General features: G+C 49.3%; 9 protein-coding genes across 9 annotated transcripts; 5 read left to right on the plus strand and 4 right to left on the minus strand.

The window, feature by feature from the left end:
• Nucleotides 1-114: 114 nt before the first annotated feature.
• Nucleotides 115-1,011, minus strand: N7455_002791 (uncharacterized protein; the record flags this gene model as incomplete). The annotated part of the gene is made up of 2 exons (XM_040959895.2): nt 115-832; nt 884-1,011. The coding sequence occupies 2 exons, from the start codon at nt 1,009-1,011 to the stop codon at nt 115-117; spliced, it is 846 nt and encodes a 281-aa protein (XP_040809618.2).
• A 329-nt stretch (nt 1,012-1,340) lies between these two features.
• N7455_002792 (uncharacterized protein) lies at nt 1,341-3,246 on the plus strand (the record flags this gene model as incomplete). The annotated part of the gene is made up of 4 exons (XM_040959908.2): nt 1,341-1,481; nt 1,532-2,004; nt 2,064-3,013; nt 3,071-3,246. 4 exons carry the CDS (start codon nt 1,341-1,343, stop codon nt 3,244-3,246), a joined length of 1,740 nt encoding a protein of 579 aa, XP_040809671.2.
• Nucleotides 3,247-4,060: 814 nt separating this feature from the next.
• On the plus strand, nt 4,061-5,446 carry N7455_002793 (NAD(P)/FAD-dependent oxidoreductase; the record flags this gene model as incomplete). The annotated part of the gene is made up of 2 exons (XM_040959936.2): nt 4,061-4,270; nt 4,349-5,446. The coding sequence occupies 2 exons, from the start codon at nt 4,061-4,063 to the stop codon at nt 5,444-5,446; spliced, it is 1,308 nt and encodes a 435-aa protein (XP_040809606.2).
• Nucleotides 5,447-5,625: 179 nt separating this feature from the next.
• Nucleotides 5,626-8,116, minus strand: N7455_002794 (uncharacterized protein; the record flags this gene model as incomplete). The annotated part of the gene is made up of 9 exons (XM_065604362.1): nt 5,626-6,119; nt 6,174-6,357; nt 6,418-6,590; nt 6,644-6,914; nt 6,970-7,508; nt 7,558-7,713; nt 7,761-7,855; nt 7,906-8,028; nt 8,076-8,116. The coding sequence occupies 9 exons, from the start codon at nt 8,114-8,116 to the stop codon at nt 5,626-5,628; spliced, it is 2,076 nt and encodes a 691-aa protein (XP_065462853.1).
• A 343-nt stretch (nt 8,117-8,459) lies between these two features.
• Nucleotides 8,460-9,956, minus strand: N7455_002795 (uncharacterized protein; the record flags this gene model as incomplete). Its single annotated transcript, XM_065604363.1, has 1 exon — nt 8,460-9,956. The coding sequence occupies one exon, from the start codon at nt 9,954-9,956 to the stop codon at nt 8,460-8,462; it is 1,497 nt and encodes a 498-aa protein (XP_065462854.1).
• Nucleotides 9,957-10,238: 282 nt separating this feature from the next.
• Nucleotides 10,239-12,703, plus strand: N7455_002796 (GTPase-activating protein GYP6; the record flags this gene model as incomplete). Its single annotated transcript, XM_040959954.2, has 6 exons — nt 10,239-10,261; nt 10,314-10,419; nt 10,485-10,643; nt 10,720-11,237; nt 11,292-11,434; nt 11,493-12,703. The coding sequence occupies 6 exons, from the start codon at nt 10,239-10,241 to the stop codon at nt 12,701-12,703; spliced, it is 2,160 nt and encodes a 719-aa protein (XP_040809611.2).
• Nucleotides 12,704-13,358: 655 nt separating this feature from the next.
• Nucleotides 13,359-18,016, plus strand: N7455_002797 (serine/threonine-protein kinase). The gene is made up of 3 exons (XM_065604364.1): nt 13,359-13,768; nt 14,132-17,302; nt 17,361-18,016. Exons 1-3 carry the CDS (start codon nt 13,744-13,746, stop codon nt 17,627-17,629), a joined length of 3,465 nt encoding a protein of 1,154 aa, XP_065462855.1. The 5' UTR covers nt 13,359-13,743; the 3' UTR covers nt 17,630-18,016.
• Nucleotides 18,017-19,350: 1,334 nt separating this feature from the next.
• N7455_002798 (F-box domain protein) lies at nt 19,351-21,561 on the plus strand (the record flags this gene model as incomplete). Its single annotated transcript, XM_040959939.2, has 1 exon — nt 19,351-21,561. The coding sequence occupies one exon, from the start codon at nt 19,351-19,353 to the stop codon at nt 21,559-21,561; it is 2,211 nt and encodes a 736-aa protein (XP_040809685.1).
• Nucleotides 21,562-22,855: 1,294 nt separating this feature from the next.
• N7455_002799 (uncharacterized protein) lies at nt 22,856-24,283 on the minus strand (the record flags this gene model as incomplete). Its single annotated transcript, XM_040959952.2, has 1 exon — nt 22,856-24,283. One exon carries the CDS (start codon nt 24,281-24,283, stop codon nt 22,856-22,858), a length of 1,428 nt encoding a protein of 475 aa, XP_040809662.2.
• Nucleotides 24,284-24,872: the final 589 nt, after the last annotated feature.

A 24,872-nucleotide genomic window follows, 5' to 3' on the forward strand; every position in this document is an offset into this window, starting at 1 on the left:
ATGGAAGCTTGCGATAGATTATAGATTTACGCCTTTAGGTAGTTCGGTTGAGTCCATTGATCCCAGCCATTTTTACAGGGTATGAATATATAGTTAGACAATAAATTGATTTGTTCAACCCGATACTTTGGCGTGAAAAGCAGATCGCAACTCTATATTCGTCAAACACCCAATTCCAAATGCGGGAATAATACGAACGCAACGCAAAAAGGTTGACGAGGGAAGATATTGCTGCGAATGCTTCACTCTTTCCAGGAAGGGCATAGTATATTGCCGTGTATACATATCCAACGCCAACAAATGCAGTGGAGTAGCAACCAGCTGAGTCAGGACGGGCACGGTCAACTGAGTGATGATCGGCTTTGCGTGAGGATGAGTCGCCAAGCGATCGGGGATTGCATCCGACAACCACGGGGCCAACGTAAATGACCCAAAGATAGTGACACCGTCTCGCACGAGGAAGATAGCAGCTGCAGTTCGTGCCAATGACTTGTTTTGGAGGGGTACAGATATTGGAGTGTTCAATGTCTTGGCATCGGGACCCCTGCCGGTGCCGTATTCCTGCGCAAATCGGATGTCCTTCCACAGCGCTAGCGGCACGTTAGCCATCATAGTCGTGGCAAATGTGATCGTCCCCGCGGCGGTTATCCCAAGCTTGCGACTGATTGTGTCGGTCACATTTGCGACGGAATAGGTTGCCGCGTAGAGGGCCCAGACAATACCAAAGGGTCGCTGCAAGACAAACAGACCCGGCTGTCGGAGGGCCCCGAGCGCATGTCGACGAAGTCCGCGGAGAATGGGTTGTTTGAAGGCAGCTTGCTCGACAAGCGATCTAAAAGCCCGTTAGCGCGGAATCACCGCGCTTGGAAGTGTTCAGACGAACCTGTCGATAATTGCTACCGCGGGTGTTACTAGGGACGCCGAGGCCGCTGCCGCGGCCAGATCGCCGGCCAGCTGTCCTAGTTCAGGACGGCCCCAGCGAAATTCATTTGATTGAACTTCTTGTTGCATAATGATGATTTGAAGTACATAGTTCCGAGTCTCATGCTTATCTACTTCGGAAATATGGGATAGGAATACACTACCCAATCCAGCCTGATACGAGCACCGGGTGGCCTCCCGATGCTGCAGATACTCGAACAGCAGCTATGGATTTAACTTAATCTTGCCCGTCAGATCTCAAGCTCACTGCAATCGTCATGTGGGGTAAACGGGGAAGCCTCCGATAATTTCTAGGAGGGGTCGTTGATCGTTGACGTTTAAATCAGTCTGTTCGTCGTCTCAAACTGCTTTCTCAAGTTCACATTTGCTATTAACTCGACTCAGACTTGCTATTCGTAATGTCTACTACAATCATGAGACTTCGTTCGGCACGGCCTACCGGCTCTCGCCTGCGCTCCGTTCCTGCAGGACTTTCTATTCAGACCCGTGCTAAGACTACCTTGCCATTCCGCCTCCCTGACGCTCGAAACGAACCAAACGTGAGTTTGGTAGAACTATTTAGCCCAACTAAAAGCTAATTATACTATAGCTTCTATATAAGAAAGGCTCCCCAGAGCGTGCCAAGCTTGAAGAAGCATTGACCAAGCTCCGCTCTCAGCTGCCTGTGCGGAGCGAGCTCTTCTTTGATGGAAAATTCCAGGCGAGCTCCAAGTCCTGGGATCAACCATTGCCCGCCGAACATGCCACTACCTTCACAAACTACCCGCTTGCCACCGATGAGCAGACCCGATCAGCTATTGAACTAGCTCTGGAGGCAAAGCAAAGCTGGCAAGATACCCCATTCGTTGATCGAGCTTCGATCTTCCTCAAGGCTGCTGAGCTGCTGTGCACCAAGTACCGATACGAGATTATTGCGGCTACAATGCTCGGACAAGGAAAGAACATTTGGCAGGGAGAGATTGATGCCGCGGCTGAGTTGGCAGATTTCTTCCGTCTGAACTGCAACTGGGCGGCTGAAATCTTGGAGAAGCAGCCCACTCGTGGCAGTGATGGCATGTGGAGGTCAGTAAATATTGAAGTCTTGGGCTATTGTTAGGGGATAATTTGCTAACTACTCGCAGTCGAATTGATTACCGTCCTCTGGAGGGCTTCGTTTACGCCGTCTCCCCATTCAACTTCACAGCCATTGGCGGCAATTTGATCTGCGGACCTGCGCTGATGGGTAACGTGGTACTATGGAAGCCTTCGGCCTCTAACGTATACGCCAGCTCTTTGCTCTACAAGATTCTTTTGGAAGCTGGTCTCCCTCCCAACGTGATCCAATTCGTGACCGGTGACCCCGAAGCTATTACCGAGACTGTGCTCTCACACCGCGACTTTGCCGGCTTGAACTTCATCGGTTCTTCCGATGTCTTCCGTTCTCTGTATGGCAAGATTGGCCAGGGTGTTGCCGCAAAGAAATACCGCGAGTTCCCTCGCTTCGTTGCCGAGACCAGCGGAAAGAACTTCCACCTCGTTCACCCCTCCGCCGATATCACCAGCGCAGTCAACCACACCATTCGCGGCTCATTCGAGTACCAGGGTCAGAAATGTTCCGCCACATCTCGTCTCTACTTGCCCGAGTCTCGTGCTGAGGAGTTCCTCGCCCAGCTGAAGGCTGGAATCAAGGAGATTACCATTGGAAACCCGGATAAGGACTTGGAGGCTTTCATGGGCCCCGTTATCCACCGTGGATCATTCGAGAAGATCAAGTCCATCATTGATGCTAGCAACAAGGACCCCTCGCTCAAGCTGATTGCCGGTGGTACTTATGATGAATCTGTTGGATACTACGTGCACCCTACTGTGTACCAAGCCGAATCACCTGACCACCGTCTCTTCAACGAGGAGATCTTCGGCCCCGTGCTTGCCGTGCACATCTACAAGGATGCCGACTGGGCTTCTACTTTGAAGTCTGTTGATCAGAATGGAGGTGGATTTGCCTTGACTGGTGCTGTCTTTGCCAAGGACCGCGTTGCTATCCGCCAGGCTGAAGATGCGCTCCGCTACTCTGCCGGAAACTTCTATATCAGTAAGTCCCACAGTGCCTACGTAAATCGTTCCTATATCTAACCATTTACCCTTACAGATTGCAAGACAACCGCTGCCCTTATCGGCCAGCAGTCTTTCGGTGGTGCCCGTGCTAGCGGAACTAACGACAAGGCTGGTAGCTCTGACCCTCTTCGTCGTTTCGTTAGCCCCCGGTTGATTAAAGAGGAATTCTTCGGTCAGGAGAATGGGTTCACTTACCCCAGCAACCACTAATGTTGGGATATAAAATGCATAGTTTATAGATTTTTTCGTTAACACATGTACTTTCGCAATTCAAGCATACTGTTATTTATTTCTATTAAATCCACTTCCAAGATAATAAGACATAAGAATAGTCGACTGCGTAAGCCTCTGTTCTTCACGATGTAGGACTTGAGTAATATGATTTACCTAGCTCAAGGTGATATTGGACGCTATACTCCGATGTCTTTTAGATGTTGTTTTAGATGGCTTTTGGCATATTCTTTTCTTGTCAGTGTTACAATAATGGGATAATAGATAATAACACAGAGTAGGGTTTATCACTCTAAGATAGTATATAGAGGGCTTTTCTACGTATAACCAGGGATGTCCACTACTTTTGTCTAATTATTTGTGTTATTCTATGTATCACAGAGCTCATCCATATAGCAAACGTGGTTTACATTGATTAGATTGTTGTGCAACTAAAATCGTATGCCTTTGTGATATATTTTGGCTGTACTAATAAAGTGACCAAATGCAACTATTCCCAAGGACTCTATCCTTCAACTACCCCTCACCATATCATATGATATTTCAGTTATGGTATCCAGTTATGACCTCTTACGTGGCTCCAGTCTCTTATCAAGAATATCCAAGATAATACAAAATATCAAAAAGCCCATTTGGGCACATCGGGAACCCTCCCGATAGTCCACTTCTCCGCAGCCCCCGCACTAGGCCCTGGTGTCGGAATTGACGCCGTTGACTCATGGATAGTGAGCTGTGTAACTATAGATATAGAACAACTAGACCATCTGGTAGAAGTTCCCCATCGCATTTCACAATGGCTATCTCCAAGTCCGACCCGATCATCATTGTTGGCGGCGGAGCCTTCGGGCTCTCCAGCGCTCTTCATTTGACTCGCTCGGGATTCACGAATATTTCCGTCTTCGAGAGAGATGAACATATTCCTCCGCGTTATTCAGCCGCCAATGATCTGAACAAGATTGTGCGCGCGGAATACGAGGATCCATTCTACACCGATTTGACAATTGTAAGTCAACCATCTTTTCGATAAAAGTATAGTGATCAAGTGGATTACTGACCGATGTCTTGTTTATATTTTAATTAGAAAGCCATCGCCGCATGGAAAACCCCTCTTTTCGCACCTTATTTCCACCAGACTGGATTCCTTCACTGCGTATCTGGCGAAGCACCCAAGAAAGCCATCGACACCCTTAATAGATTCAGGGCTTCGGCAAATGCGAGCGATCAAATCAAACCACATGTTGTACCCATGGACGGCGAAGACGATATTCGTCAAGCCTGCTGGCAGCTCAATGGCCCGTTACCCGGATGGAATGGATATCTGAACCGTTTCGACGGGTATGCACACTCCGGCAACGCACTGGCGGGAATATACCGCGCCGCGCAGGCAGCCGGTGTGCGCTTCTACCTTGGTGAGCCCGGTGCAGTCGATGAAATCGTCTACGTCAGCACACTGCACGGCAGGAAGAGTTCCGGAATCCGAACGAAGGATGGGAAGTTCCATCCGTCTTCGTTGGTGATTGTCGCGGCGGGCGGTGCAGTCGGCCGCCTTGTCCCGGAGATCGGGAAGAAGGTCGTGGCTAAGTCGTGGTCTGTTGCGCATGTTCATCTTACTGATGAAGAGACTTCTGCACTGCGTGGTATTCCTGTCACCTATGCTCGTGATCTGGGATTCCTCTTCGAGCCTGATCCGCAGACAAATTTGTTGAAGATTTGTCCTATGGGAGGTGGATATATCAATACGGATCCTCAGACTGGAGTTTCTCATGCTCCTGGGACTTTGGAGGAAAGTGCATTTGTGCCGGAGCATGATGAGAGGCAGATGAGGAAGTTGCTGGCGCAGACTCTTCCGGCGCTTGGCAATCGTCCACTGGTTAAGAAGTCGCTTTGCTGGTTTGCTGATACCGATGACTCGGACTTTATTATTGATTTTGTTCCTGAGACGTCGTCGTCGGTTGTTTTGTTGTCTGGTGATTCGGGGCATGGGTTCAAGATGTTCCCTATCTTTGGATCGTGGGTTTCGGATTTCCTGCAAGCTGGGCAGCAGCGTGAAGGACGGTGGAAATGGAAGCATACCGATCACAATGAGGGTAAGGGGAATTGGGGTGGTGATGTGAGCTGGCGTCTGGGGGAGTCGAAGGAGCTCTCTGAGATTCGGCCTCCGGTTTTGTCTAAGCTTTAGATTGTTTGAATATTAGAAGAGTACATGTGCTCATCTTTACGGTATTTTCAGGCTCAAGATAAAACTATCAGTAACAGCACAAGCCGTAGACTAGCCTATATCTATTTTATAACGCATACTACGCATCGAGGATACCGGTGGAAACCAATTGGAATTCGTCAATTCATCACATATTCAATTTACCATATACTATGTTCAATCATCGCATTCGACACCCACTCAGTATCATAACTCTCAATCGAGTCCGCGACAGCCATAATCTCAGCCGAAGTCAACATCGTACTAAAATCACACTCCACGTCAAAATCAGGATCCGGCCTCAGAAGTGCATCGTCATATCGAACAGACTGAGGTATAGCACCAGGAATCGGGGTTGCAGAAGGGGAAGCTGGGTCTGGAAGAACATTGGGTTGTTGGAAGAATTCAGGGACTGGTAAGTATCGAGGCTGGTCATCAGAGAGACATCCTATTATTGTCTCGTGTAGCTGCTGAAGCTCAGATCGCCGGAATTTAGCAACTTGGTTTCCGTCTCTGATCATTTCATCAAAGATCGCATAGGCTTTCTCCAGCCAGTTGGGGTGGCTCTCTAGTACTCGCGGGTCGATTGCCGGACCCATCAGGAGGATGATTGTGGATACGAAGACTGATTCTAGATCAAAGGGGAGGAAGGTTTCTGGAATTTGGTTGTTAGTTGAGACGGCCTATCAGTAGCAAAAGGTTATCTTACCGAGCAGGCCTTGGCTCTGTAAACTGGAGAGAATACTGATGATGTGCTGGGCAGATTCAAGACACATCTGCATCAGGTTTCGGACGTTTCGGGATGCATTGAGGGATTCCAGGCATTTTTCTGGGGACTCAAAGCGGATTTTAAGAAAGCAGAATAGGAGAGGGCGCGTGGCTAGGATGATACACTGAATATCGGGTGAGTGGTCAGCGGATGCATCTCTTTCCACAAAGAGTATGGCACATACCTGGTGGTATTGAAGATGTAAATACGCTGATATTCGAGAAACGCCGCTGCCTGGATCCAAGTGTAGCTGGAATGACTCGCGAAGCTCATCGGCAAGCCCTGCGATACTCGCCAATGCTGATTTGGTGCTCAGCAGAAAAGTCCGGTTGATGCGTCCATTGACAACATATATTGCTGTTTATTTTATTAGGGGTGATAATTCACGATGGAAGCTCGGGAAATCTTACTGCTGTTCACCTCGGCAATGATCTGGGATAACTTGATGTGCATGCCTAATGACATTGTCTCCGATGGGTCTGCAAAGGTAGGAAGCTGGGTTTGCACATATCGGTCATTGATCGACTGAGGCAGACCCATCAACGATGTCATTTCTCGGTCCAGAATATAAATGGTCCACCAAATTTTCCCGCATCTTTGGACCATGTCGTGTCCTAAATCTTCGACTGGCATGCTAGTGTGCATTCCCTGTGCCATAGCTATCCGCATGGCTTGGCCAATCTAGGGCATTTGTTAGTCGGGCTTTTCAAATGAGCCATTTCTTTGGAAATCTTACGTAGTTATGTGCCGATGTTCGATAGTCAACACACTGGTAGTATAAGGCGATGCAACACAGGATTTCCGTTCCCAGCATAGGATCCCGGTAAAGAGCAGTCGGGTCAGGCAGAAGTTGCAAAGCTTTGACGAAATAGCACACCCCCGGTGGCTTCTTACCCTGAGCCTTGGGCTGAACGAATCCTTTCCCGAAAGCCAAGATCAGGAGGAAATGGATGTACCACAAGCTGTTTGTCATGGATTGCCCATCTCCTGAGTAAAACTGTTGCAAAGAGCTCATAAACTCTTCTTCTTCAAAAAGATGATACAATTGCCCGCACCGGAATTGCACGGCGTTGATCATATACATGGTATGGTCGCGAGTCGGGACAACCGGACTATCTGGGCCCGGGGTTGTTCGTAACCCGTCCCATCCCAGTTCATAGGTCGTTTCATCAAATATCAAAGTTTCTGTGGGTAGTGCATCCTGATAGAGGTGCTGATGTGCCAAGCTGAGAACTCGCCGAGTGAACGACCAGTTGGATGATGTTCCAAGATAGACTGTAGGAGATGTTAGATTTGCGCATCCCAAGAAAGCAGGGTAGCCTACATGTGCGGCCATTTGGTGCAGACATAAAAGCAGGAGGACCGGATGATAGCGGGTTGGCTAGCCCGGAGTCCAAATCCTCCAGGTTCTGGTCCTCATCATGCTCCTCTGGAGTACTAGTCCTCTCCAAAGGAGGTACATCTTCGCGATCTTTCGGGTCTACAATAGGTTAGCAGGTAATCGTCTAAACAAAAAGCAAAACACACCAATTTGAGTATCGAAATTCGAGCTGAAAGGGCTCACTTGGCCCTTCTCACTCTGCTCTATACGCGCGATCTTCTGCTGCAGCTCCAGAATGTAGCTGCAAGAAACGTGAGCTATCGATTCTTCTCAAGACTCCAATTGACTTACCCTCTTGTTACCAGGATCTTCTGATCACGATCGTTGAATATGCAGCTAAGCTTTCGCTTGCTACACCCGTCGCATGGCTGTGATCCGGAACATTTGATCTTTTGTCTCCGGCATCGTACACATCTAAATTGTCAGTGTGAATTTCAACTAATCTCTAAGACCTCACTCACGCATTTGACGATCGTTTTGTGACTCTTCCATTGCCCGCCATCTGTGTTGAGATATGTTAGGAATCTGCCAGGCCGAGATGCGGGGGAAAAGTTCCCCGTAAGGCCCGTGAGGGCCGTGAGGGGGATCTCTTGTTATCAAAAGAGAAAGACGAATCAGATAGTTTAGTGAAGATGTGGATACAAAATCTTATCTGTTCAAAAGAGGATAGACGATAGAGGAGAGGAGAGAGAGGTGTGTCGACGGGTTCCCTCCCGATGATTCACATCATTCAACCTTCTTTGGGTCATTTGACATTTCCCTTCATCTTTCTATACAATTTCTACATTTATACATGCACACATGCATACTTCATTTTGCATTTTTCTACGTACATTATGTAGCTTTCAACGCTGCCCAAGCAAATTTCGATTCCTTTCCCAAAATTGCCTGCATGCTGTGTGGCCCCAATGTTCAGTCCACCACTCCCCGAAACTATCTTGAACACTTGATTCGTCCACTCGTAACACCCGTTCGTCTCTCTTAAGTGAACACAGTGCACACGGATGGGAGGCTTTCAGTGCGCCCTGGTCCGCCCGCGCCGTAATAACCTTGAGCCCACTAGGATCTGGGACCGTAGGAATCGGCCGCTGGCCTGCCGCTTGTAGAACAGCATTAAAAACCACCGCCCGTTCACGCCAAGTAGTAAGCACATCAACGGCATCTTGTTCTTCTTTGATGTTCTCTTGCTTGTTCACGCTGTTAAGTTTCATACCACCGGCTTTGCCGGAACGGGCAGGGCCGATTCGCATGCTCTGACTAAGGATTGTATCACGTTTCCACCGGAGACTTCGCCCTGCAATTACACGGGCGGCCGATTGAAGTACATTGTGAATATTTAAGGCTGTCGTTGAAATGGTGTTTGAAGATGACGACGGTGGGGCCGAGGATCGCAGATGGGATTTTGCGAGTACCGCCTCTTTCTGAAGATTCTCAAACACATCTAAGAATAACTCGAGAAGGACTGATGGCGGTGGGATGTTTGTTGGACGGACGGTGGCTGCGGGGGGTGTGGTCCCAGAAACAGAGCTACTAGTAGCTGGGCTCGGGGCTGTCGGTGGTGGGATGGGTTTGGATTTGGGCACAGCCTTCACAGCCTTCACACTAGGCCCATCTGAAAAGTCACCCCAGTCGTCGAAGGCATCGTCATCCCAGGTTGATGCAGGCAGCTTATTAGGTTTGACAGTCGGTTTTGTAGGTGCTTTTGTTCTCTTTTGGGGGACTTTGGGGGGAGGTTGGCTAGCAGGCGCATCAGCGAAATCGCCCCAGTCACCAAATGAATCATCATCCCATGTCGCCTGGTGTTGGTTATTACTAGGTGCAAGGTTTTGGTTCTTTTGGGCAATTTCCGACGAATGTTTCACAGCCGGTGCCGAGTCTTGCATTGAGAGTGAATCTAGCAAGTCAATTGTTTTAGAGACCTGTGGAGTATCCTGCCGAGGCTCTTGTTTTGACAATGTGGCTGTCGTTGATTGCTGAAGAGCTGTTGATTGTGTATGTTGAGCGTTTGAATCAGGGCCCTCGAATTCACCCCAGTCATCGTCTGCATCACTTGCTGGTGCGTCGAATGCTGCATCAAATAATACATCGCTATGTGGATTCAAGGGAAGATCAAATTCCTGACCAGGGCCCTGCCATGGAGCTGCTGGAGCTGCAAATTGACCGCCTGCTTCCGAGGTCGAATTGGGGCGTTTGTTGTGCTGCACACTTCTCGATGACCCGAAGAAATTAATATTGTCGTCTTCATCGAAGAATGAGTTTTTCTGGTACTGCGATGACTGCTGTCTGGAATTATTGTCTGGAGCAGGCGCCTGACCAAACTCTGCTAGCAGATCTGCGGACATTTTGAATGTCCACGGTTGTCATGAAGCTGTGAAAGGTGACATAAAGTGCAGCGGTACAGCGATGCAGGGAGTGTCTGCAGGGGCGGCAACACAAGATCGAATATGCCGATGCCAGCCGCAATCTGTATCGTTTTAGATGTGCAAACTTCGCAATCCGAACTCAACCGGAGTATATAGCGGTGGAATGTGTCGCAATGGCCGAGTAGCGCGAGATAAGGCACGGGCGGTCTACTATCGCCCGCATCCCCTCATCTTCCAAGGTTCCCCCCGTCATCCCCAGCGATGAGAACCATTGAGGAGACTAGGTAATTCCCCCCCAAATTGTCCGCAATTTATCACTTGTACTGACCCTCGCAGAAAGAGATGGGACATCCTATTCTCCGACAACGATACACCTTCCGACCTTCGAGCGGCTTTGCAATCCGAGCAAGGAGGAAACCTGTGCAATGACGGCCTCAGGTCGGTTTGCTGGAAGGTTCTGTGGGCCTGATAATATGAGATGGTGATATATGCTGATACTTCTTGCAGGCATTTCTTCTCTTCGACGGGTTGGATAAAAACGAATGGGCGCCTAAGCTCGACGAATCCCGGGATGCCTATCGCGCGCTGCGAGATCATTTCTTGAAATATATCGAACATCCGGACGATTTAGAATCGACTGTTGATCCGCTGGCGGATGATGAGCAGGTACTGAAATGAACATCTGCTGTGCTTCGGCCAACTTGAAGAATACTCCCGTCTAACTAATTCTTGTTGGAATCAGTCCCCTTGGCAAACACTCCGACACGATGAGACGCTCCGTACAGAGATCCTCCAAGATGTCGATCGATGCTTGCAGGAAAACTACTTTTTCCAAGAGCCCGACACGAAATCCAAGTTGACTGATATCCTGTTCGTCTACTCGAAGCTCAATCCAGATGTCGGCTATAGACAAGGAATGCACGAATTACTCGCGCCTATTCTCTGGGCAGTAGATCGAGACTCAGTGAAGCCACACCCCGGAGGACTTGATGCGAACAAGGACAAAAGTGAGGGGTTGATGCTACATCTTCTTGATGCACAATTCGTGGAGCATGATTCATTTACGCTGTTTCTCTCTGTCATGCAGACGGCCCGCATATACTATGAACACGGCGAGACACGGTCGGCAAATGGCCAGATGGACGTCATTCCGATAGTTGATCGGTGTCATTATCTTCATAAGGAAGCATTGGCGATTATCGATCATGAGCTCGCTGAGCACCTGGAAGCTGTGGACGTATTACCGCAAATTTTCTTAACGTAAGTTGCGTTCGGACACCCATCCATTTTCTTCTGTACTAACTCACTGAAAAGTCGCTGGATGCGCCTTCTGTTTGGGCGAGAATTTCCATTTGACGATGTGCTGACGATGTGGGATCTACTCTTTGCCCATGGACTACGGTCTGACCTTGTTGATTTCACGTGCATTGCAATGCTGCTTAGAATTCGTTGGCAATGTTGGTCGACCGGCTCAATTCCCCATCGTATCTTATTTTGCTGACATGCATTATTTAGTGCTCACGGCCGACTATACAACCGCCTTAACATTATTACTTCGCTACCCTTCGCCCCAGCCACACACACCTCAGAATTTCGTGCATGATGCACTATATCTAGAACAGAACCCTACCGCCGATCGAGGCAGTTTCATCATATCAAAATATTCAGGTAGACCGCCCGATTCGAAATTTCGCAACCCTCCTGGTACACGGCCCACGAGGAAGGCCTTCCTTTGGGAAGACTTCAAGAAACGCAGTGAAAGCAACTCCCCTGTTGGATCGCCAGCCCGAAGCAGCCCTAAAAGTCTCGAATCTCTTTTCCAAGACGTCTCCCAGGGAATTCAACGCCGGACAGAGACATGGGGCGTAGCCAAGGCTGTTCGAGGCGCCGTGACAGAAGCCAGGAAAAATATGCAGACAATGCATTTTGAACCAAATGTGCATCCTGGCTTTTCGAGGCCTGTTTCTGCAGCATCAGCCTCGGACATACAATCGACTACGGCGGCCTCGGCCAAACTGAAAACAAAGATCAATCTACTTGAGCAAAGGAACCAGGATTTGGCGACGATTTTACGCGAGGCACTGAACGATCTTGGCTCGCAGCTGGCAAATATCAAGGATCTCGATTCTGATACGAACAGCGCAGTGAAGCAGGCTCTGGTCAAAGCTGAGAGTGTCCAGGTCTGCCTTGGAGACTCTTCCATACCAGTAGATCCCCCTCTTGACCCCCGTGTAGATGGTGAATTAAACGAACCGGACGAGTCACAAGAGACAGTCATTTCAACAGTGGGCAAAGAAGACGGCAACATTGTGGCGAACGAGAGTCAATCCCGAACAATAAATCCCGCCAAAGCGGATACGACCGGGCCGAAAGCCGTGAGTGGAACCAATTCTATCCTAGACTCGGCAAGTCGGACGAACAGTGACAGGAAGAAGGAGAGTGCACGGGCAATACCTTCGCGATCAACTGTGCGACCTTCTATGACGGATTCGGGGTTCTCGTGGATGCTTGGCGGTGGTCGGAACCTGTCGGGCTTTGTTAGCTCGACATCACCGCCGCCAGAGCAGACTCGACTTCTCGACCAAACCCGAGGGAAACCTAAACCCAATGCCTTGTTCGGATTGAGCGGCGATGACAATCCAGGGACCGATTCTGAGCATAGTGAATTGGCGCTGCACAGCCTTCGGGGCTCTCGGGACCCTCTGTCAGGGACCGGCCCACCATGATATTTGCCGGTTTTGCCAATGTCACTGCTTGCGTATGCACTGGGGGGATACATCCTCCGGGTCGAAGCTAGTCCCACTTCTTATCTCCTATTAGGCTGCATTATTATCATTTCCCGTATGGAAATTGGCTGCAGACACCCATGCCACAAAAGGAGGCATCTGTTTGACTTGATCTAATTTTTTTTGATACGGTTTTCTGCCTCCATTTACGACGTGAAACAGTCTTCCAACTTTATAGAAAGTAAGTAGCCACTGGAGTCCAATTCCACATGAGGCGCTCGGATCTATTTTAGAAAGCCACTTTACATCATCTCGAGATTTTGCGGAAATACCTTGGCTATGACTTGCTGCATTGACCGAGCGGGGTAATACTCTTCAAGTATTCAAATGGTAGCTTGGTGGTTCTATTTGAAGAGATATCATTTCTGTCTTGTATAGATCTGATTCTACCAGTCTCTTTCACGGTAGATTTCTCCGCCACATGGGATGGAAATATGTCGATCAGCCGATCTAAAGAAGGCAAATCATCTGTTCAAGGGAGAATGTTTATTTTATTTTTATTTTCATTTTTCTTTCCAAGGAGAAATGGCCGTTAGATATAAAATATAGCCCATATACAAAAAGATATAAAATACCCAAAAAAAAGCTATTACATCACGGAGGGGGGGACCCAGTTCCCTTTTTCTCGCATTTTCCTTCTCCCCACTCTCTTCCCCGCTGCTGTTTCTCTTTTTTCTTTCCCCCTTGAATCCCTTTACCTCGACCGCATCTGTTTGTCCTTCACTTTTTGCGTGCCCAGCCGCGACGCCACATATGCCGCCTGAGACCCTACGAGGCAGCTGCCCGCCCAACCCCCGTTCCAGTTGCGAATGACCGGCCCATACATGTCGCATACCCCAGCTACATCCACGAGTGCTCGCCTCGATTGAGCCTCGTACTTTTCTTTGTTTCCCATCTGATCATCTGAATTTGAAGCCGAGAATAACAACCAAACCCCCAAAAAAAAGAGAGACAACAGAGAGAGAAGAGAGACCTCGGGGATGGGGTCGGCTTACAACCATGATGGTCAGTCATGCGCACATGATTTTTTTTTATGTTGACATTCAGTCTTTGTTTCACATTTCATGGGCCTCGGGGAACTAGTGGAGGTGAGGACAGGTTATGGTGCTGTTCAGATTGAGCCCACGACTCATCGAGCACCCGAAAAGAAACCTTGGAAGGGTTTGGAGCAACTAGGGCGCGAATTGATTTTCTCCCAAGTGATCACGGTCATCCGCTAGCACATGCTCAGAGATGCATCTGACCGCGGAGATGCCGTCTGATCACTCGAAAGTGTCACATTTCCTTGAAAGGCCCGTGGAATGGAAACTTCGAGACGCGCCGATTGAGTTGATAATAAGCTAGGGGAATCATGCTGATCAAACTTAGGCGAGCCGAGTCCTCTTTCGTCGCCGTTAGGATCCCTCTCTGAGTCGCCCGAATCCGAGTCCGGACTGCACAACCTTTCTTTACAGACAGATCACCTCAGGAGCTCGGCGGGCAGTGTTTCCTCGGGATATGACCCTCTTTCCAGGTCAGCGACAATATTCATTCTACTTTCTAACACAACCTTACACTTTTTGTATTTCAACAGATCTCCGTTGTTCGAGAACGACCATGGAATCGGTCCATCCGGGCTGGATCGTATACGCCAAAACCAACCCTCGCGAGTACTGACCCTTCCAAACATGTCTACCTCGTCGCTATCGCTAGCTCCCATGCCTAACCAGCGGCCCGCTCCCTCTCCCCGCTCTCGCTCATCTTCCCGAGCTCACACCAGTCACTTGTCGAGCCGAAGTTTTACGGATTTAGAAGATCTACACCGGTTTCCACTCGAGTCGCTACACTCCTTTTCCTTCGCCCAACAGTCCGAGGAATTTCTCCACAGTCGTCAGAATATTCTCAAGAGATCTATTGATTTCATGCGCGACCGGATGGGATGGGCCGCAAGCAATGTCGCGATCGCCAACGCGCAAGCAAACGCCAGTGGGGACACGGAGATGCAAGGTATGATGGAGCTTTTGGCCCGAGCAAATATGCTCGAAACCCAGGAAAACCACATCCATGGCCGTGGACCCATTACAGGACCCGCAGAGATTAATAGCGACAACGTCTTTGAGAAAGCCTTCTCAGATGGCGATTCCTCCCCGGCCAGCACTCGAGACGGCGCCCAGGATTCCACCACATCAGGGTCACATCCCTCTGAAAGCTCCCAATTGTTGAGCCCGGTGCCCAGCGATCGTATCTCCAACCAACGGAGGGACCTGGTCTCTGCACCTACATCCAGGCGCGTAAGCTTAAAACGTACATACACGGACCTATGCTCTGTCTCTGTTAGGAGCAAGCTGATGGAAACTCTAGCACAACCATACACCTCTTCCGCGGATCCTTTCACCTCGCTTAACTCCTCGACTGCTGGATTGGGATTCCAGATCCCCGCCCTTCACGCGCATAGCAGCAAATGGACCCCGGCTTCCCAGGCTGTGTTCAGGACCGAGGCCAAGGAACCATGGACCATTCTGGCCGCTAATGATCTGTCATGTCTCATCTTTGGTGTTCTTCAGTCCGAAGTTCGCCATCTCAGCATCCTGGAGGTTGTACAGAAGGAGGACCGGGAATGGCTCAAGGCCAAACTTCGAGATCCCAGCACTGATGCCGCTGCCCGAATGCCACTTCAACCCGAAAGAGCTAACATCTCCGCCGTCAATCCCAAGTTTCGAGGTCTTGGGAATGGAGTGACAGCACAACTTCTCAGCAAACCATCTTCACGAGAAAAGTCCCGGAGAGCGCAGACCGATGACGGATATGGCTCCAGCACGAGAAATGCCCGAAACAACAACCACCCGGCCAATAAATCACGTGGAGTCTTGCTGTGCGGTGATGTGGTCCCGATTCAAAAGCGCAACGGGTCACGGGGGTCCGCTAGCGTCTGGGTTATGGAAAAGCGTGGTGGCCTGATCTGGGTCATGGAAGAGATAACGGAGAATATTGCATCCATCCAGTGCGACGATTCATGGAACGTCGTGACTGCCAAAGGTGAAGTTGAAAAAATCTGGGGCCCATCGGTCGTTCAAAAAGGCCAGTCGATCACCGACCTTTTACCCTGTTTGCCCTCGGAATCCCTTGAGACATCCCTCGAGAAGGGATTGGCTAAAATCGTGGAGCTGAAACACTTTGCCGCCCGCACTGCTGCAGGCGTTTGTATTCCTGTCGCTGTTGGCAAGGGAGAAGGAGATCGCACTCTTCAAGTCTCCAGTTTTCCTCATGTCGCAGGCATGATGGTCCTCTCGTCCTCGTCATTGAACGTGATCAGCTCCAACTCCGTGTTCTCTTCAGTCCTATTCGGCCAGGAAAGACCAGAGGGACTCCACATCACTGAGCTTGTACCCGATTTCGATGAAATTCTAGATGTGTTGACCGAGGAGGACAATGTGCCACTTGTTGATGGTATTGTCGTACCCGAGCACAGCTTCCGACGCGCACGGACACTTTCTATTCTCCGCGATGGAAAAGCAAATGCCGCCTCTGTGTTTACAGAACCAAGTGGCTTGCTTGCCAAGCATCGGGATGGCTCAACCATTGTCGTGGACATTCAACTACGCGTGGTTAAGAGCGGCACCTTCTTCTCAAAGGACAAGACAGAGAAAAGCAGCGATCGCAGCAGCGACTCTGATGACAGCGATGACACTATTGCAGTCACAGAGTTGGTGTACGCTTTGTGGATAACCTACTCGAGACAGCTCCACGCTGCTGGACCCGCTGCTGGCATCTCGCCATCATCTGTACCAAGTTCTAAGCCTACCTCACCCACACATGATCCTGATTCAGATCGCCCGTCAGACGCCAGCGCTGATACCCGGACTGCGGAAAATCGCAAGGCTTCTGTAGAGATCAAAACCCCGACATCAACACTCAGTCAACAACTCAGTGAGGCTGCGTCTGAGCCTCTTACCGCCCGTCCCGCGCAACCCGTCCCTCCGGTTTCGGCTGCTAATGTGAAGAACGACCCTCCGGCGAAACGAACGATCAACGACTATGTGATTCTCGAGGAGATGGGACAAGGAGCCTACGGCCAAGTCAAACTGGCACGTTCAAAGAAGCAGCCTACAAAGAAGATGGTGCTGAAATTCGTTACGAAGAAGCGGATCCTGGTGGATACGTGGACTCGTGATCGGCGACTCGGTACTGTGCCACTGGAGATCCATGTTCTGGACTTCCTGCGGCGGGATGGGCTCAAGCACCCAAACATTGTGGAGATGGAAGGCTTCTTCGAAGACGATATCAATTATTACATCGAAATGACTCCTCACGGGCTCCCGGGGATGGACCTGTTCGATTATATCGAGCTAAAGGCCAACATGGATGAGTCGGAGTGCCGAAACATCTTCAAACAGGTTGCGAGCGCCATTAATCATTTACACACCAAAGCACTGGTTGTACATCGAGACATCAAGGATGAGAATGTGGTTCTTGATGGAGAGGGACGGATCAAGTTGATCGACTTTGGGAGTGCGGCCTACATCAAAAACGGACCGTTTGATGTCTTTGTGGGAACAATTGGTACGTTTCCTTTGTCTCTTTGACGCATGGAAGGTAAAATGCTAACTATATGTATTAGATTATGCCGCCCCCGAGGTCTTACAGGGCAGGTCGTATCGAGGCAAGGAACAGGACATCTGGGCTCTCGGCATTCTCCTTTATACCATTGTCTACAAAGAGAACCCGTTCTACAACGTCGATGAGATCCTTGACCACCCCCTCCGCATTCCCTTCCTGCCTTTCTCGGAAGATTGCATTGACCTCATCCGCACGATGCTCGATCGCGACGTTGACAACCGACTCACCATTACTGAAGTGCTTGGACACCCTTGGATGGTGGGGGCTTGAACCAAAACATTTGAATCCTTTTTCATACCACTCTTCCTTCTCCCTCCGCCTTTTTACTTATTAAAAAACAAAAATAACGCGATACCCCACAAAGTTGATTACGTTTTGATGATGGATGCAAAATTTTCCGGGGAACTGGGTATCATTTCGGGGTCGGTGTGGAGCGAGTGTCTCTGTTTCTTCTAACCTAGGATCACGTTGATGGGTGATGATTATGAACATCAACGTATGATTTGTCTTGTTTTTTTTTTACCTGGGGTTATTTTATTAAGCTTTTTTTTTCCCACCCCCTTTTTTCATGGCATTTGATTTTGCGATACCTTTGCATATCTCTTTATGTGACCTATAGAACCTAAGAGGGCAGACATCATATACAACGTACTCCGTACTCCGTACAGAGTGCGGCTTTGAGCGAATTGCGGGGTAAAATTTAGCGTACGTTCCAGTGGTTTTTTTTGTAGTCCTTGGCAAAGCCCAGTCTGTGGCTTAGCCCGGGTTATCATTATCATGGGGGTAATCTCCACTTCATATGCCAAGCTAAGAACCTTGGAAGTTGGACATCTCCAATTTGATGCAAATGCATATGTAGGGATGTACTATGTAGTAGGGATGTTGTACTCAGCGTTCTTGACAGTAAACCAAAATGAAATAAACCCAAAATACCTATTTAGGTAAAACTATAAAATAGAAGACATGGATATGGCATGTTCCATTCCATGGGTTTTTTGTCCTCGTACCATGGGTTAGTCCGTTCCCCCCGCACATGGCCCCACCAGCGAAAATAGAAAGGCGAAAATGAAATCTAACGGCTTGCCTCTCAGGAACAACTCGCCTCGATGTCCCTGGACCGTGGCCTTAAGTGGGTTTTGGCCTGAGGGGCGTCGAATCTGTCGGTCTGTCCTTCTGTTCAAGGCGTCGTCAGCCGAGTGCCCGCTGGGCTTGGGTCTCACATAAGATGGGTCTGTGCCATGCCACTGGTATCGTACATACATCTGTAGAGATCAGTACACTATACACAAGATACTCCAGAGTTACCCAAAAAGAAGATAGAAAATAATTAAAAAAATGGCATTTGAAAGGTACATGCATGTATATACCGGTGCCTAGTACTAACATTTAGGTGGGGACCGATAAGCAGATAACGTAGAGGGGGGAGTACTTGCGTAGTACAACGTCTGCTATGTGATGGTTGGGTCAATACCAAGTTTAGTAGATGTATCGCATTCCCTTCTCTGCATTCCGCCATTTCTTGTTTCTCTTTGCATATCTCTCTTTCCTTTTTCTTAAATCCCCCCCCCTCATATCCTCATATCCTCTACATCTTCTACTCGGCCGTCTCGGGTCTCTCGGTTCTCTCGGTTTTCTGTACGGCATCTTTGCCGAAACTTGTTCCACGGTTCTTTGGCCGTGGGCCCCCGAGAGAACAATAACGAACAACGTGATTTCCCCACCCGACATTCTGATCACTCCCTCTCTCTGTTTCCTCTATTCCTCAAAGCGCTGATCAATATCCAAAAGACCGGTCATCGCTGAAATCTACCACTATGCTCATCTAAGAGCTTCCGGTGACTGCGCGCCCGTCGCTCTATCCGTTTCCACCATCCTCCGTCGTTATTACTGCTCGTGTGATACCTCCGCACCGTGCCGACACCCCCCGGAAGGCGTGACAAGATAGCAGTAGGCCAGAGAATAGGTGATACAGACTGAACCAAGTCGCCAAAATGACCTCCCAAGTATCCGATGAGATCCTACCCTCTCCGGGTAGTATCTCTCCGAACAGCCCGACCAATTCGGCAGGCCAGATCCCATTAGAGCAACCGCCAAAACTCAAGGGTCGTCAGAAGTTACTGCAGAGTCTCCAACGAATGTCGTCCAGCCCGACGTTGACCCGACGCGGCCGCTCCTCATCGACCACTAGTTACCGCCGCGACCATAAAGCTTCTCTTTCTTGTGTTTCGCTGTCTTCGCCTTCCTACTCGCCCTGTCTAGGCAATGGAAGTTCCTCCCAGCTTTATGGCGGCCTCAATCCTCGGCCCGCTACTCCCGGATGCTCCAGCTCTCCCGGCGAGCCCCAGGGCACAAATGCTCGCATTCGTTTGATGGACACCGATGGCCCTGGTTTCACTACACCTCGCACCGTGCCTTTGCCCTTCGATGTGAGGCCAGCATCGTGTGGATCGCCACGTACCGCGACGCCGTTGGGAGTGAAGTTCGAGGAGGTCACCGTGCCAGAATCCCAACCGGCCAGGACTCTTGATTTTTGGGGCGATATGCCACAAGAGCTTAAGATGGAGATCTTCCAATACCTCACTCCGCAAGAAATTGTCCGCTGCTCCGCTGTGTCCAAGTCGTGGAATGAGATGTGCTACAACGGACAATTATGGTCCAAGGTTGATACCACCGAGTACTACTCTAAGATCCCGAGTGATGTTTTGGTCAAGCTTATCACTTGTGGTGGTCCGTTTGTTCGAGACCTCAATCTCAGAGGCTGCGTTCAAATGCGTGAGAAGTGGTCCTCGGATGGAGAACGCATTTCGGATCTATGTCGGAATGTGGTCAACTTTTCGCTTGAGGGTTGTCGTATCGACAAGGCATCCATCTACTCTTTCCTCCTTCGTAATCCCCGTTTGGAATCCATCAACCTCTCGGGTCTGTCCAGTGTCACAAACTCGGCCATGAAAGTCATTGCACGCTCTTGTCCGCAACTCGAGACATTGAATGTTTCTTGGTGCAATAATGTTGATACCACTGGTCTTCTTCGGATTGTCCAGTCCTGTGAGCGATTAAAGGATCTTAGGGCCAGCGAAATCCGTGGGTTTAAAGATGAGAAATTCACTCTGGCTTTGTTCGAGCGCAATACTTTGGATCGCTTGATTATGAGCCGTACCGACCTAACCGATCAGAGCCTGAAGATGCTGATTCACGGCAAGAACCCCAATATGGATATTCTGACCGATCGGCCTATCGTTTCACCTCGAAAATTCCGTCATCTAGACCTTCACTATTGCCCTGAAGTGAGCGATGATGGATTGAAAAGCCTGGCCTATAACGTCCCAGATTTGGAAGGCCTGCAGGTTTCCCAGTGCTCCGAGCTGACCGATGAATCCGTCATGGACGTCATCCGCACGACACCAAACCTGTCGCATCTGGAACTGGAGGATTTGGAGAACTTGACGAACCGCACCCTGGTGCAGCTGGCTGAATCCCCATGTGCCCAACATTTGGAACACTTGAACATCAGCTACTGCGAGAGTCTCAGCGACACGGGAATGCTCCGGGTAATGAAGAATTGTCCAAAACTCCGATCCGTCGAGATGGACAACACCAGAGTGTCAGACCTGACCCTGATGGAAGCCAGCTTCCGTGTCCGCCGCCGTGGGTACAGCGACGAGGTCCCCAAAGTCGGACTACGACTCATGATATTCGACTGCGCCAACGTCACCTGGGCAGGGGTCCGGGAAGTCCTCTCCAGCAACGCATACATCCCACGCGCCTCCCGCAAACCCGTTTCAACAGTGGTGACGGTGACACAAACCTCGGACGCTGGTTCCTCCCCAGCAACAAGTACCTTCGTCACTCCAGCCTCCTCCCCTTCGCCGTCACCAGCACCAACCTATCCCAACGAAATCATCCAGCTCAAATGTTTCTACGGCTGGCAGATGACCGTCGATGAACACACGAAACGTGTCCTGCGCGGCGATCTCGCTGCTGCATCCCGGCTGGACCGGAAATGGGCCGAATACATGGTCGCGACTGAAGAGGCTGGTGCTGCTGGTGCTGGTGCTCGCCGACGTCGTCGTCGTGCCCGTGAAGCTGAGCGTCTGTACAATGAAGACGAAGACGAGAATGATGCTTACGGTGTGGGAGCTATCTCTGCTCTTGGCGGAAGACGCAGACGAGCCCAGAGCGGTGGTGGCTGTACTGTCATGTGAGGTAAATGCCCACGGCTTTTTCTTTCCATTCGGTGTGTTCTGGGAACACCTGACTTTCGAGCTAGACGCAAGACGCTACTCGACTCTGCTGGCGCAGGATCGCTAGTATCTCAAATGGATGGCATCCATTTGATATTGAAGATCATGTCCTCGGAATGGTCATTTTCAATTTGCTATGAATTACGCACGATATGATTTTCTTTTCTGGGAAAACACATCCCCAATACAACACTTTCTTTTGCGTTTGATTTGTTTTTTGGCCTTTTTTTTATTCTCTCTCTCTCTCTATCTGTCTACCAACCTATCGTCAGATCTACTCGTCTTCGCCTCTCTCCTCGTTTTTAGCTATGGCGCCAAATTCCATGAATGGGCTTTCTTTCCTGCACGTTCTATGAGCTTTTTACATGTTCACATCTTTTACCAAATCGAGATGTTAGCTCTAGCATATGTATCTAGAGGGGTTACTGGCGAGATGATTGGCGTTTTTGGTTTTTTTTTCTCTCTATTAGTTTGTCTCCCTGGGCTTTTCAATTTGAAATCCATGCCGCCTGCCAGGCTTCTCTAATGACACGTTACTCCCACGTCAATTCGAACTTATATCCTCTAGGTAGATAGTCGGCGTAAGATGATATTGGTGCCGTTATGTGTAAGAACACTACGCTGTGCTTTTGAATGCCTTTTAAGGATAACCTGTCAAATTATAGAATGGGCTAGAAAGCACCCTATTTAACATATAATACCTGTATGACTAGAATTGCTTATTCAATGGATTATTAGCATGAACCAGGGACTTCTGACTTCCTTTTTCCAATATAGTGTTTGTTCTTCAGTGACCTGATTACACCCCGTGAACCCGATTATCTTCCATCTTGTAGCAGCCTGAATGGTGAGTGTTTCAAAGAAAGCAAGTAACCAGATGAAGAGAATCCTCTTCGAGACTGGCAAAAATAACCATTAAGAATATCGTAAGAGTAACTGCAAATCACAGTGATCAACCGCGTGTCACTGGTAATAAAGAATAAGCAAAGAAACAAATCGCAAGAGGAAAACATGAGGATAAAAAGCACAATCTCCCCCAGTGCCATAAACCCCAAATTTCAATGAAAAGAAAAGAAAAGCAACCTTTGGGGTCCATCACGCCCCCTCTGACATCCCGTAGAAGCAACATCGATCTCGTTTCTCTCCCCATTTTCATGTTTTTTTAGGCTTTTCGGTTTTGAAGTCTCCCACATCCTGCACACGAGCTTCCGCTGTTACTTGACTCTTGTAGACGCCAGTCTCATCAACATCCGATTCAGGATGTCGGATCTTCAGCAAGTTTCAGCTCCTCCTTTTCTGAGGGGGCGATTTCGAGATCCTTTGAGATCTCTTTCGGGGCCTCGTTTTCCACCTCTTTTGAGATCTCTTCTGTAGCGTCTTTTGCGACCTCTTCAGTGACCTCTCCTGTGGCCTCTTCTGTGGCCTTTTCTGTGGACTTTTCTGTGGCCTGTTCCTCGGCCTCTTCCTTGGCCTCTTCCTTGACCTCTTCTGTGACCTCTTCTGTGACCTCTTCCTTGTCATCGTCCGGGACCTTCTCTGGGACCTTCTCTGGGACCTGCTCTGTGACCTGCTCTGTGACCTGCTCTGTAACCTGCTCTGGACCTTGCGCTGGGACCTGCGCTGGAACCTCCACTGGGCTGACAATATCCATATCCACGTCAGCTTGGGACGCAGACTGAGCCATAATGGATTGATTGCCACTGCTAGCAATTTCACCACTCTTTCCAGCGAGTTCTTCCATCTCAGTGTCATCATCTGAGTCCGTTTCCTCATCTAGCTCGCCATCCTCGTTCAACAGGCGGTTGCTGTATGGCCTAGAGAGGGCCTCGTGGTCAAATCTTTTGATACCATTGCTGGTAAAGAATTCCTTCGGGATGGTAGTCAGTTTTACTCCACGTTTCATAGGTCCACAGCGAACGTTGTAACCCCAGGCTTTCCACAGAGAGCAGATCTCAATCCCATCAACTTCTGGATTCGGAAGAACCGCACAGAGATGGTGGTTAGCAGCCACGAAATCGCGCGTCCAGGCCTTGCTCCTGTACTTCAATTCACTCTCGATACCACTAGGCTTGTGCTGTGTCATCTGACGGGTGATAGTGTGAGGAGCCTTCACGGCAGAATCAGGTGCAATGACCGCCCCAATAGACCAGATCGGGTTGGATTGCATGATATCTTTGGTTTTCTCGTGGATCAGCCAGCCGATGCTGGTCGCGTTTTCGCGTCCACACAGGATGTAATACCCTTTGTATACTGGGAAGAAAGGCAAGCCGTGAGCCCAGATTATGGGAGCAGGTCCCGATGATACGCGTTGAGGGTTGATATGGCCCATGGCATCGAAATCGTATGGGTATAGTCGTGCTCGGTGGCGGGCGTTCATGAACTTGACTGCCAGATACACTAATTCATCTGACAGTCGGTTGTTGGCTGGAGGGAACTCCCATTGGCCACTTTCCTCGTTGAATTCGATATCCAGGACCAGTTTCAGCTGTGCCTCTTCTTTCTTGGTGGTGGGGTACCTTCCGTAGCCATCTTTGGCGGTCCACACAACATCGGGATTGGACTTGAGATGGTCGGCGAGGGCTTTGGAGCAGCGGTCTCGAAGGATTTCTTGCTGCTCAATAAACGCTACTTCATCTGAAGGGTGGCAAGCCATTTTGGCTTCTTTGGGTGCAGATGTAGGCATCTTGGCTTTGGCTTGATTGGATGGATTGTGCAGTTGATTGAAGAATCTGTGCCTGGTTAGTCAAGAGCTCAAGTGACTAGACATAGACCTGGTGGATCAAAACTACACTGATGGATAGTTCAAAGTATGCAGAAGTCTAGGTTATAGATATGGAGTCAGCGAATATGAAGTTGCAGTTTGTCACAAGATAGCTTGTAAGGTGAACATGAGCACAATATCAGAATGGAGATTGAAGTATCAAAGGGGTCATTCAGCGATACCTTCCTTGCCTGCAGTGAGCAGTGAGGTCACAATGGAATGGTAAAAGGTATGAAAGTTGTGTAGATGATAGATGGTATGAACTAATGCGGAGAAACCGGATGTGCAAGAAGCACATGTAATGGTAGGTAGAAATGGGAGTGAAAGTCTGGACAGCAAAGAAGTTAGATGTTCATCTGATGTTCGCAGTTGGTAGAATCAGATGGTAAATGTGAAAAGTTGATGTGGTTAGCCCTAGCTTCGAAATCAATGCTTCAAAGTAGCATAGATCAATGTGATGAAGGTCCGGGTAGTCGAGAATAGTAGATGTAAGCAAGATAAAGGCGTAAAT

This window comes from Penicillium solitum, assembly GCF_028829755.1.
Source record: "Penicillium solitum strain IBT 25940 chromosome Unknown utg000001l_segment0_segment0, whole genome shotgun sequence".
In the NCBI taxonomy this organism is placed as follows: Eukaryota; Fungi; Ascomycota; class Eurotiomycetes; order Eurotiales; family Aspergillaceae; genus Penicillium; species Penicillium solitum.

Excerpts from the sequence above, each read along its gene's own strand:
- N7455_002797 (XM_065604364.1), top strand. The coding sequence starts at position 13,744 with ATGGGGTCGGCTTACAACCATGATG. Across the intron at positions 13,769-14,131 it reads GTCGGCTTACAACCATGATG|GCGAGCCGAGTCCTCTTTCG; the intron begins GTCAGTCATGCG and ends GATCAAACTTAG. Across the intron at positions 17,303-17,360 it reads TGTCTTTGTGGGAACAATTG|ATTATGCCGCCCCCGAGGTC; the intron begins GTACGTTTCCTT and ends TATATGTATTAG.